The sequence below is a fragment of the Micromys minutus genome (assembly GCF_963924665.1).
Source record: "Micromys minutus genome assembly, chromosome: 1".
NCBI lineage: Eukaryota > Metazoa > Chordata > Mammalia > Rodentia > Muridae > Micromys > Micromys minutus.
Genome location: NC_137969.1, coordinates 239,747,036 through 239,759,691, shown reverse-complemented (window position 1 = coordinate 239,759,691; position 12,656 = coordinate 239,747,036). Strand labels below are relative to the sequence as shown.

The 12,656-nt window shown below is 38.6% G+C and overlaps 1 protein-coding gene across 1 annotated transcript; it reads left to right on the top strand.

The window, feature by feature from the left end:
* Positions 1-2,397: 2,397 nt before the first annotated feature.
* LOC308417778 (ral guanine nucleotide dissociation stimulator-like) lies at positions 2,398-10,554 on the top strand (the record flags this gene model as incomplete). The annotated part of the gene is given in 5 exon segments (XM_080913080.1): positions 2,398-2,440; positions 4,976-5,064; positions 8,851-9,662; positions 9,664-10,439; positions 10,442-10,554. Coding segments are annotated over 5 exon segments (1,833 nt in total).
* Between the last annotated feature and the right edge of the window lie 2,102 nt (positions 10,555-12,656).

Here is a 12,656-nt window from a genome sequence, read left to right as displayed (position 1 = left end):
CTGGCGAGGTTGCGGAGAAAGAGGAACACTTCTCCACTGTTGGTGGGGTTGCAAGCTAATACATCCACTCTGTAAATCTGTTGGCGATACCTCAGAAAATAGTACTACCTGAAGACCCAGCTATTCCACTTCTGGGCATATACCCCAGAGACACTTTAATATACAACAAAGATATATGCACCACAATGTTCATAGAAGCTCTATTTATAATAGCCAGAAGCTGGAAAGAACCCAGATGTCCTTCAGTAGATGAATGGATACAAAAATTGTGCTACATTTCCACAATATTATACTACTCAGCCACCAGAAACAATGACTTAACCAAATTCTTAAGAAAATGGCTGCATCTAGAGAATATCATCCTGAGTGAGATAACCCAGTCACAAAAAAAACAGACATAATATGCAGTCACTGATAATGGGATGCTAATCCCAGAGGCTCACACTGCTCCAGAAACAACTCACAGACTGTGTGAAGTCCAAGAAATAAAGAAAAGAAAAGAAAACAAACAAACAAACAAAAAATGTCATGCTCAATCCTTACCCACCAAGAACACATTGACAAATTCCAGGTTACACCCTGTATTACATGTACTGTTTGCTCACTGTAAAAAAAAAAAAAAAAAAAAAAAAAAAAAAAAACTTTACATAGCAAGAAAACTTTGACTATTTCCAGGTTACATCTTGTTTTACTTGTACTTTATGCTCATTGTAACTAGTAATATCTTAATCACACTATCAAACCTATAAAAAAAACAGTACTGACAAAAATGTAGTGTATACTTTTATTCAAATAATGCTTAAAATCTGTACATTTATCTTTGTTTTTTAAAATAAAATTGTAAAAAAAAGAAAAGAACAAATGTTAGGATAGTCCATCATTAGGCCCTCCTTAACGACCTTTTACAGAATCATGCCTGAGGACTGGAAGATGCTCCAGGACTGTTCATTAACGTGTAAGGCCAGGAAGACAAGGCGTTGGTTCTATTTCCCAGTCTATTTGTATGTAAGGAAAACTTTTAGATTTCTCCTTGAATTTCATCGGTGGATATGGCAGTTGATGAAGTTCAAGACTTTGAATTGAGTTTCTACGATTTATTAACTGAACCTTGAAGGTTCCATCATTTCCTTTCAGAATGTGAGGTGTGGTGATCCCTTATGATTCATTTCTGTGGTTTCAGGAGAAATTTGAGACATAAAACCCTTATCCTTAATGGTGATAGAAGATAAAAGCTCCAATATATTCTAGAGCTCATCTTACTGTTTCCTGTTTCTGGCAGACACAGTTTTATTAGCAGCTTATTACTGTTAACGTATTTTTCTCTTATATAGAAAACCATGAACTGGTTGGAAACAGATTAATTTATGTCAGTCCATTGAAAAGTAAAGAATGAAGAATAAAGGCAATTTCTAAATGTGGGGGCATATAGGAAACAATGCTTTATGGGCCATTGGTCAAGGTTTTTCAATTTTGACTTATTTTATTTGTTCTACAGCAAGGCACTGAGGACAGACTGAATTTAATAACTCTAAAGAGAAAAAAATACTTAAATTCTATTGTGCCTTCCTCCATTAGTATTTTAAGATTCTAATTGTGTTCCCACAATTAATTATTTCATACTGGTCACCAACAGTTGACAATCAGCATAGCTTAAAAATGAACATTTTTCAAACATATCAGATTAGACTTTATATATTTAATAAAGGCTCATGAAAAAGACACCAAGAAAAGCAATTTGAGCACAATCTGGATCACTTGAATCTGCTTCCTATTATAAAACTTTTTTAGAGAACATTAGAGGAAAAATGGCGGATTTATACTGCAGTAGATAAGTAGCCATAGGCTCAAAGTCAACATTTTAAAGCCAATTGTAGAATTTCATATTCCCTTTCAAACAATCTTCTTTAGATCCTTTGTTTAACATGAAATAGGCAAGATAGGAGCTGCCTGGGCCACAGAAAATCCTTCATTGTTTAGTATGACCTACAACTGTACACTTCTGTGATTGTTTTAGTACTGTGATACTTTACTTCTCCAAAGTGTGGCACAAGCCATTCAGGTAATGAAATTCCCTCTCAAAGCACATAGCAATGCCTCTACTCCTCTAATATTTGTTTAGAATTCGATAATCCATGTCTTAATTGTGTAAGTAGGAAGGGTGAACTCTACCTGCCACAACTCTGGCCTCTGGGCAGCAGACCATCAAGTCCAATGTCAACAAACTTTCAAAATTAAGACTCAAAAATTACACTGTTAATGTTGTCTCAAATGGCTCTAGGAAAATTGAATATAGAAAAAAATGAGCAGTCTTACCTTTCAGCTCCCAAAAGGGAAAAAAAATGAATGTTTCAAAACTGTAATCAAAATGACAAATATTTTAAAAACATTACTAACTAGATGCTTCAAATCGAGAAACACCATTACCAAGCAATCAAGGGAGGTATGATATTGAAAGAGACAGAGCTAAAATAAAAATCAGGGTAATTTTAATCCATCAGACAATTGTAGGGATGCTCTTATATTTTTGGAATTCAGCTTATTGCTCAGGAAAGAATAATGGAATGAAGTTGTTGATTAGATACATAAATCTTCCCCTACTGGCCTGAATGTTGTAGAGGAAAGAAACCTTTGCTTCTAACTTTATTAAGTTTTAAATAACTGACATTAATGAAGTGGATTAAAAATACAAGAATTATTCTAATCTATCTGTCCAGGCACTTGTGCAGAAATAAGGAATGGAGGCAAAAAAGAGAAAATTGGAGGAAATGTCTCTGTTCAGACAAATTCAATTCATTCAAAGAAGAACAAAAACACCTACAGTACAAGAAACACATGGACATCGAATAACCCATGAATTGAGCCTTGATTTTTAGATCATATAAACCACAAAGCTAATGGAGAGACAAATAAATTATACAAAATATATGATCAGACACAAGATTGGTATTTTTCCGAACTTTCTATGCTACCAAATGATTACAATATATTTTAAAACTATCTGATTCTCTACCCTCTATGTGCTCAGAGATCGGCTTTGTATCTTAAAAAGGGAGTCAACTGAGAGTATGCATCTGAATCTCTGCTTCACATTATCAGATAATACAATGAACTGCCTGATTTAAAATTACAGTACCAAGAAATGGAATAAAAATTCAAACCAAAAGAAAGCCTCACAATACTTTCAGATCTTTAGATAAGTATATTCCTTCCTGTTATCATGGCAATGCCCATTATTTTCATATTATGTAGAAAATAGGGCATGCTCAGTAATCTATTATTAGGTTCGTAGAAGTGTCTTTTGACTATAATTACCAGCAATATTGGAGTTCACTCACCTATGAGTGCATGCTGTCTGAGAAAGAAGGTCAATGTGCTGTGCAATAGGATAGAAAAACAGGTGCACCGTCACAAAATCTGACAATGTAGGTTGGACATCTCTGGATGTGGCTTTTGTACTTCTGTGCACAATAAAGAAGTTTGATAAATTGTCTGGACTCTCTCTTGATGTGTTTGTTGGTATGTAGCTTCTTTTGAAGGAATTCAGTGATGAAAGCTAGGTCAGAGTTAGGGTATGATGGTCAATTACAAAGAGGATTACTGTTGCTATTCCCCCAAGATGGGAATAAGTGGAAATTCAGTGAATTAGGAGAGAGTTCATCTTGAGAGTGTGAGCTTTATTTATTCATGTGTCAAAACCATCCCAGGGTGTATGCTATTTTTCTATTTACTTCTATTTCTTTGTAAATAGATATTTTGATTACTATGAAAGATAATAAACTTTATCAATAATTTCAGAATACTTTGTTTGTTGAGCTTCCTTTTCCAGGTGATTGCTAGACCACTTATCTCTCTGAGGATTCCCCTCCACTGTTTCTAGGCCATAGGTTTTCTGGGACAAGCCACGCTCTAAGTATGACTGTGAGACCATACCAGCTACATGATTGAAGCAGAAACCAGGCAAGCTGTCTGGAGAAATTTAATACCAAATGAGTCATGTGGAAAGGATACTTTCCATCGTTTATAGCTGCCTGCAAGCTGTGCAGCGTGATCCATACTCACGTCTTTTGTAGGCTGTCACTCTTACTGGGCTAGGCTGGAACCTAAATATTAAAAACAGCTTTTTATGATTGTACAATTGTTTACCAGCTATTGTGCTGCTAAGTGGTTTGGCTACTTCAGGGGAAGATATCTCAGGCTTATCGCTTAATCTATTTCAACCACAAGTTCTGTTTCATGGCCCACAGATATGTGATTTGTGTCAAAAAAGCAAACTAAAGGTCAGTGATTGAAAGTATCCTCTCAAACCAAGGGTCAAAGTAAACCCTTCATCTAATAAATTGTTTCATCTGCATATTTTGTTAGAGTGATGAGAAAGTAATCAATTTACTTACAATAATGATGTTTAATAACACCATATATAACAAAACGAAGTAATTATTGAAGCATTTTACTTTAAATTTAGGAAAGGTATACATTTACATAATTGATATATGTAGGTATTTGGATTGGTTTGTGACAAGCAGGTAGAAGAACTCAAAGTATAGAAAATGATTCATTAAATATTCTTTATCTGGTAAAATATTATGTAGCACAAGAAACATTAAACTATTAAAATAAATTTTTAAATTTTAAGTATATCTTTAGAATATTAGTTTAGGTTTCTATTAAATGTATGTGCTTTCACATAGCTGTGAAAATAATATCTTGTTTGGAGAGACAGTTTAGCAGTTAAGAGCAGTGACTGCTCTTCCAGAGTTCCTGAGTTCATGGAAACCAGATGCTGGCTCACAACTCTTTAAAATGGAATCAGATGACCTCTTATGGTGTGTCTGAACACAGCAAAAGTGTACCCACATACAATAAAAAAATAAATCTTTTTAAAAGGAAAAATTATGCCTTGAGTTAATTTATCATAATGACCACAATACCTATTACTTTTCTAATTTACTTTTAAAGACAACATCATGAAATGCAGAGTGGGCACTCTGCCACCAGGACTCACAGCCAGGCCACAGAGAAGCACCCACAGGAGAAGCAGAAGTGCTCTTCCTACTGAGCTCACAGGTGAGCCCACACACTCTCTACACTGACTATTTGAGGAGAGACCTCTGAGAACTCTCAGGGCATAGGTATCACACCACTGCATGGGTTTGTACCCTTCAGGCCTCCATTTTCACCCAGAGCTAAAGCCTGTCTGTTGCCATCAGATCTCCTAACCTATAGAGAGATGAAAACTCAGGACCAATCTTCATTTGGAACCCACTGCCTACACACAGAAAAGACAAGTTTCATTTACAAACAACCGTGTCAACTAACATTAAAGTTAAGAAGATGGCAAGAGGCAACCACAAGAATCTAAGCAACAGAACACAAGACAAATTGGCAACATCAGCACCTAGCTCTCCCACCAAAACAAGAAGCATATATCCCAACACAATAGAGTATCAAGATTTGGACTTAAAATTATACCTGATTCTGATGATAGAGGGCCTTGAGAAGTGAAGTTTCTTGCCCTCTACTCTTTTTGCGTGAATCTACTTCCTTTTGTTCTATAGCTTTCAACTGTGCTATCAGGTTGCTAGTGTATGCTCTCTCCGTTTTCTTTTTGGAAGCACTCAGAGCTATGAGTTTTCCTCTCAGTACTACTTTCATTGTAAGCCTTAGGTTTGTGTATGTTGTGTTTTCTTTTTTATTGAATTCTAGAAAATCCTTAATTTCTTTCTTTATTCTTTCTTTGACCCTGATTTTTTTTAAATACAGCATTGTTTACTTTCCATGTGTATATAGGCGTTTTGTTGCCTTTGTTGTTATTAAAGACCAGCCTGAGAACATGATGATCTGAAAGGATGCATGGGAGTATTTCAATCTTCTTATATCCACTGAGGCTTGTTCTTATTCCAGCCTTCTATAAAAAAACTCAGAAAGCTAGAAGATCCTGGACAGATACCATATAAACCTTGGGAGAACAAAAATGCTAACCCAGTTTACTATATTCAGCAAAACTCATTTACTATAGATAGAGAAAAAATATTCCAGAACAAGACCAAATGTAGACGTTATCTGTTTACAAATCCAGCCCTACAAATCATAATAGATAAAAAAAAATCCAACAAACTGCAAAAAACTTACAAAAGTAGGAAAATAATCCTCTTGCAACAGAAGAAGAAGAAGAAGAAGAAGAAGAAGAAGAAGAAGAAGAAGAAGAAGAAGAAGAAGAAGAAGAAGAAGAAGAAGAAGAAAAAGAAAAAGAAGAAGAAGAAAGAAAAGAAGAAGAAGAAGAAGAAGAAGAAGAAGAAGAAGAAGAAGAAGAAGAAGAAGAAGAAGAAGAAGAAGAAGAAGAAGAAGAAGAAAAAGAAGAAGAAGAAGAAGAAGAAGAAGAAGAAGAAGAAGAAGAAGAAGAAGAAGAAGAAGAAGAAGAAGAAGAGAAGAAAAACACAAAAACATAATTCTACCTCAGATAACAAAAACAATACGAAACAACAATCACTATTCCTTTATATCTCTTGACATCAATTGACTCGATTCCCTTCAAAAAAGATTCATACTATCAAACTAGATATGCAAACAGGACCCTTCAGTTCCCTTCATACAGGTGACTCATCTCAACAACAAAGACAGGCAATACCTCAGGAGAAATGATTGGGGAAAAACTTTTAAGAAAATGGTCCAAGAAACAAGCTGTAGTAGCCATTCTAATACTGAGAAAAATAGATTTTCAACCAAAAGTCATCAGAAAAGATAAAAAAAGACAGATTTTACTGATCAAAAGTAAAATCTATGGAGATGAACATTCAATCCTGAACATCTATACTCCAAATACAAGAGCACCCACATTCATAAGAGAAACTCTATTAAAGCTCAAAGCATCTATTAAACACTCACAATAATAGTTGGAGACTACAACACCCCACTCTCCTCAGTTGACATAAAATGGAAACAGAAATAGAACAGAGGCACAGTAAAAGTAACAGAAGTTATGAAACAAATAGAATTAACAGAATATATAGAATATCTCATCCTAAAACAAAAGAATATACCTTCTTCCCAGCAGAAAATAGCACCTTCTGCAAAATTGATCATATAGGCTTAAACAAAACAGGCCACAACAGATACAAGAACATCAATATAATCCCATGCATCCTATCTCATCACCGTGGACTAAGTCTGGTCTTCAATAAAACAAAGAAAACAAAAAGCCCACATACACATGGAAGCTAAAAATCCTCTACTCAAAGGTAGATTTGTTAAGAAAGAAATAAAGAAAGAAATCAAAGACATTTTAGAATTTAATGAAATAAAGTCAAAAAATTACCAAAATTATGAAACACATGAAATTAGTTCTAAAGAAAACTCATAGCTCTGTGCACCTCCAAAGGAAACTAGAGAGAGCATACACTAACAGCTTGACAACACATCTTAAATCTCTAGAACCAAAAGAAGTAGATACATCCAAGAGAAGTAGACAGCAGGAAATAATCAAAGTCAGAGCTGAAATCAACTAAAGAAAAATAAAAGGAACTACATAAAAATCAACAAAACCAGGAGATGGTTCTTCGAGAAAATCAAAAAGACTGATACACACTTAGCCAGACTAAGGAGAGAGTGCAGACAGAATATCAAAATTAACAAAATCAGAAATGAAAGCAGAGAAATAACAGAAACTCAAGAAATTTACGAAGTCATCAGATCTTACTAGAAAAGAGTACACTTCCTAAACTAGAAAATATAGAAGAAATCGACAATTTTCTAGAGATATACCAGATACCAAAGTTAAAGGACGATCAGATAAACAATCTAAAAAATCATATGACCGCTAAAAAGAATAGAAGTATTCATCAAAAGTTTCCCAAATTAAAAAGCTCAAGACAAGGAAAGCTTAGTTTTGAATTCTGTCAGACATTCAAAGAAGACCTAATACCAATACTCTAAACTATTGCACAAAATAAAAACAGTGGGAACACTACCCAATTATACTCACTCCTAAACCAAAAAAGACCCTAAAAATGAGAACTTCAGAACAATTTTCCTCATGAACATTGATGTAAGAATTCAGTAAAATTCTTGGGAACTGAATCAATATCACATCAAAAAATTATTCAAGAAGATAAAGTAGGCTTTATTCCAGAGATGCAAACATGGTTCAATACATGGAAATCTATCAACATAATCCACTATATAAAGAAACTCAAGAGAAAAAAAAAAACATTATAATCACTTTAGATGTGGTGAAAGCATTTGGTATAATTTAACACCCATTCATGTTAAAAGTTTTGGAAAGATCAGGAAGTAAATGCCCATACATAAAAACAGTAAAAGCAATATACAACAAATGAGTTTGCAATATAAAACTAAATTGTAAGAACTTGAAGCAATCACACTAAAATCAGGGACTAGACCAGGCTGCCCACTCTTTCCTAATTTATTCAGTATAGTACTGGAAATATTAGCCAGAGCAATCAGAAAGCAATAAAAGATCAAAAGGATAGAAATTGGAAAGAAGGAAATTAAAATATCAAATATCACTATTTGCAGATGATATGAGAGTATACTTAAGTTACCCCAAAAATATTACCACAGAACTCATACAACAGATAAACAACTTCAGCAAAATGGCTGGATATAAAAAAATTAAACAAATCATTAGCCTTCCTCTACTCAAAAGATAAACAGGCATAAAAAAAATTAGAAAACCCACACCCTTCTCAATAGTCACAAAGAATATAAAATACCTTGGGGTGACCCTAACTAAGTAAGCGAAGGCTCTGTATGACAGGATCTTCAAGTCTCTGAAGAAGGAAATTGAAGAAAACTCAGAAGGTGGAAATATCTCCCATACTCATGGATTAAAAGGATCAACCGGCTTCACAGCTAGAACCAGCTCCCGCACTGCTTCTGACACCCAGCCGAGCAGTGACATCAACTCCAGTAAGAGAGTCAGCCACAGCCCCAGTACCAGTGCTGGCATCCAGCCTGGTGGTGGCGCCAGCTTCTGAGCTGGAACCAGCTCCAGCGCTGCCTCTAGAGCCTGAGCCATCCCTAGTACTTGCTCCAGAGCTGGACTCCGCCATCTCACAGAGCCTCCAGCTCGAGCCGGCTCCCGTGCCTGCTCCTGCATCAGAACCTCCCTGGCCTCTGCCTGAAGCCACAGAGAACGGACTGGATGAGAAGCCTCACCTCCTGCTGTTCCCTCCTGACTTGGTGGCTGAACAGTTTACGTTGATGGACGCAGAACTATTCAAGAAAGTTGTGCCCTACCACTGCCTGGGCTCCATTTGGTCCCAGCGGGATAAGAAGGGCAAGAAGCACCTCGCACTTACCATCCGCGCCACTGTCGCCCAGTTCAACAATGTGGCCAACTGTGTCATCACTACCTGCCTTGGGGACCAGAGTATGAAGGCTCCAGACAGGGCTCGGGTGGTGGAACACTGGATCGAGGTGGCCAGGGAGTGCAGAGTGCTCAAGAATTTCTCCTCCCTCTACGCCATCCTCTCTGCCCTACAGAGCAATGTCCCCTACCTGGGCACATTCCTCACTGACCTGGTGATGCTGGACACTGCCCTGAAGGACTATCTATATGGGAGACTGATTAACTTTGAAAAGAGAAGGAAGGAGTTCGAAGTCATTGCCCATATCAAGTTGCTACAGTCAGCCTGCAACAACTACTCCTGAGGAGCACTTTGGAGCCTGGTTCCGAGCCATGGACCGACTCAGTGAGGCTGAGAGCTACAACCTGTCATGTGAGCTGGAGCCCCCGTCTGAGTCGGCCAGCAACACCCTGAGGAGCAAGAAAAGCACAGCCATCGTCAAGCGCTGGAGCGACCGCCAGGCTCCCAGCACGGAGCTCAGCACCAGTGGCAGTGCACACTCCAAATCCTGTGACCAGCTCCGGTGCAGCCCCTACCTCGGCAGCGGGGACATCACTGACACACTCAGCGTGCACTCGGCGGGTTCTTCCAGCTCTGATGTGGAGGAGATCAACATGAGCTTTGTCCCAGAGTCTCCTGATGGCCAGGAAAAGAAGTTCTGGGAGTCAGCCTCCCAGTCGTCCCCAGAGACCTCTGGCATCAGCTTGGCCTCCAGCAGCACCTCGTCTTCGTCAGCCTCTACCACACCCGTGCCTACCACACGTACCCACAAGCGTTCGGTCTCGGGGGTGTGCAGCTCCAGCTCCCCACTGCCGCTCTACAACCAGCAGGTGGGCGACTGCTGCATCATCCGGGTCAGCCTGGACGTAGACAACGGCAACATGTACAAGAGCATCCTAGTAACCAGCCAGGATAAGGCTCCGACTGTCATCCGGAAAGCCATGGACAAACACAACCTAGATGAGGACGAGCCAGAGGACTATGAGCTGGTGCAGATCATCTCAGAGGATCATAAGCTGAAGATTCCAGAAAACGCCAATGTGTTCTATGCCATGAACTCTACTGCCAACTATGACTTATCCTAAAGAAGCGGACCTTCACTAAGGGGGCTAAAGTCAAGCATGGAGCCAGCTCCACCCTCCCTCGTATGAAGCAGAAGGGACTCAGAATTGCCAAAGGCATCCTCTAAGGACGTCTCCCAGGGGCTGGCTGGCTGGGGACTAAGCACTTGCAGACTAGAGTGGCCACACAGGTACATCTGCCCACCTTCCAGCCCAGGTTATCCCCAGACTCCACTTTCACTCTGAACCTCTCCCGCTGCCGGGATTGACACCTGCCACTGACAGGCTGACCTGGCCTCCGGAGACCACTCGCCGCCTTAGGTGCCTTCTGCTCTCTGGAACCAGAGGACTAGCTGACTTTTGCCAAGGAGTGCTGCCAACTGGGCATGGAACCTTGCCTGCCCTGGACACTGTCCGCCACGCTTTCCTGACACCTCCCCAGGTGCAGATCACTGCCACCCATGCTCCCGGACGCTCCAGGACATCCACACACCCAGCAGGGCTGCCGACTGCATTCTCTCCTCGCGCCCACAGGCACTGGCCTGGGGCCTTCATGGAGGTTCTAGCCTTTCCTCCCACACTCTAGCCTTTCTCAGGCTGCACCAAAGATTCCACCTTCAGGGCCTAAAGAGTGAGGGAGTCTTGCCCACCAGGAGTCCAAGCCCTCCCTTGGATCAGAGAGAAAAGCCCTCTCCTGGGCTGCCCGGTTGGTATTGAATCCCACACCAATGAATGTGCTATTCACCACCGCCGCGTCCCGGGTTGCACAAGATTTCATGCAGTGGGAGGCTTGTGGGGAGGAGGAAGATGACTGGATATTTGTATAAAACGTAAAAAGTTTACTGATTGGGGTGGGGCAATATTTATTTGTTGTAAATAGAAAATGCTAGACTTGAATATTATATTATAATCTCGTTTCTACTAAAAAAAAAGATCAACATAGTAAAAATTGCCATTTTACATAAAGCAATCTACAGATTTAATGCAATCCCCATCAACATTCCAACTCAATTCTTAACAGAGATAGAAGGAGCAAGTTTTAAATTCATTTGGAATAATAATAATAATAATAATAATAATAATAATAATAATAATAATAATAATAATAAAACACCCAGGATACCAAATACTTTTCTCAATAATAAAAAATGCTCCTAGGACAATCGCCATCCAGGACTTTAAACTGTATTACAGATCCATTGTGATAAAAACTGTATGGTGTTGCTTCAGGGACAGGCAGGTAGGTTAATGAAATGCAATGGAAGATCCAGAAAAAAACCCACACACCTATGCTCACTTGATCTTTTACAAAGGTGCTAAAAACTTTCAATGGAAAAAGATAGCCTCTTCAACAAATGGTGATGGTTGAAAGAAAGAAAGAGACAAAAAAGGCCAAGTGGATCAACCTCTACATAAAACCAGGTACATAAAACCTAATAGAAGAGACAGTGGGGAAGTACTCAAAACACATAGGCAAGGAGGATATTTCCTGAAGAGAACACCATTGGCTTATGCTCTAAGGACAAGAATTGACAAATAGGACCTCATGAAATTGCAAAGATTATGTATGGCAAAGGGCACTGTCAAAAGTACAAAATTGCAACCAACAGATTGGGAAAATCTTTACCAGTCCTATAACAGATAGAGGTCTAGTTTCCAATATATGCAAAGAAATAAAAAAAAAAAGATAGACTTTAGAGAATTTAATAATCCCATTAAAAATGGAGTCCAGAGTTGAACAAAGAGTTCTCAACTGATAAATATGGAATAGCTAAGAAGCGCCTAAAGAAATACTCAATATTCCCTAGGCATCAGAAAAATGTAAATCAAAACAACCCTTAGATTCTACCACACACAAGCTAGAATAGCTAAAAAAAAAAAAAAAAAAAAAAAAAAAAAAAATCTTAGTTGACAACAGATGCTGGCAAGGATGTGGAGAAAGAGAAACACTCCTTTACTGTTGGGTTGTAATCTGATTGAACCACCTTGGAAATCGGTCTGGCAGTTCCTCAGAAAATTGGACATAGTACTACTCGAGGACGCAGCTATACCACTCCTCAGCATATACCAAAAAGAAACTCCAACATCTAACAAGGACACTTGTTCAACCATGTTCATGTCAACCTTATTTATAATAGCCAAAACCTGGAAAGAACCTAAATATCCTTAAACAGAAGAATGGACACAGAAATTGTGGTACACAATTAAGTATTACTCGGCCATCAAAAAC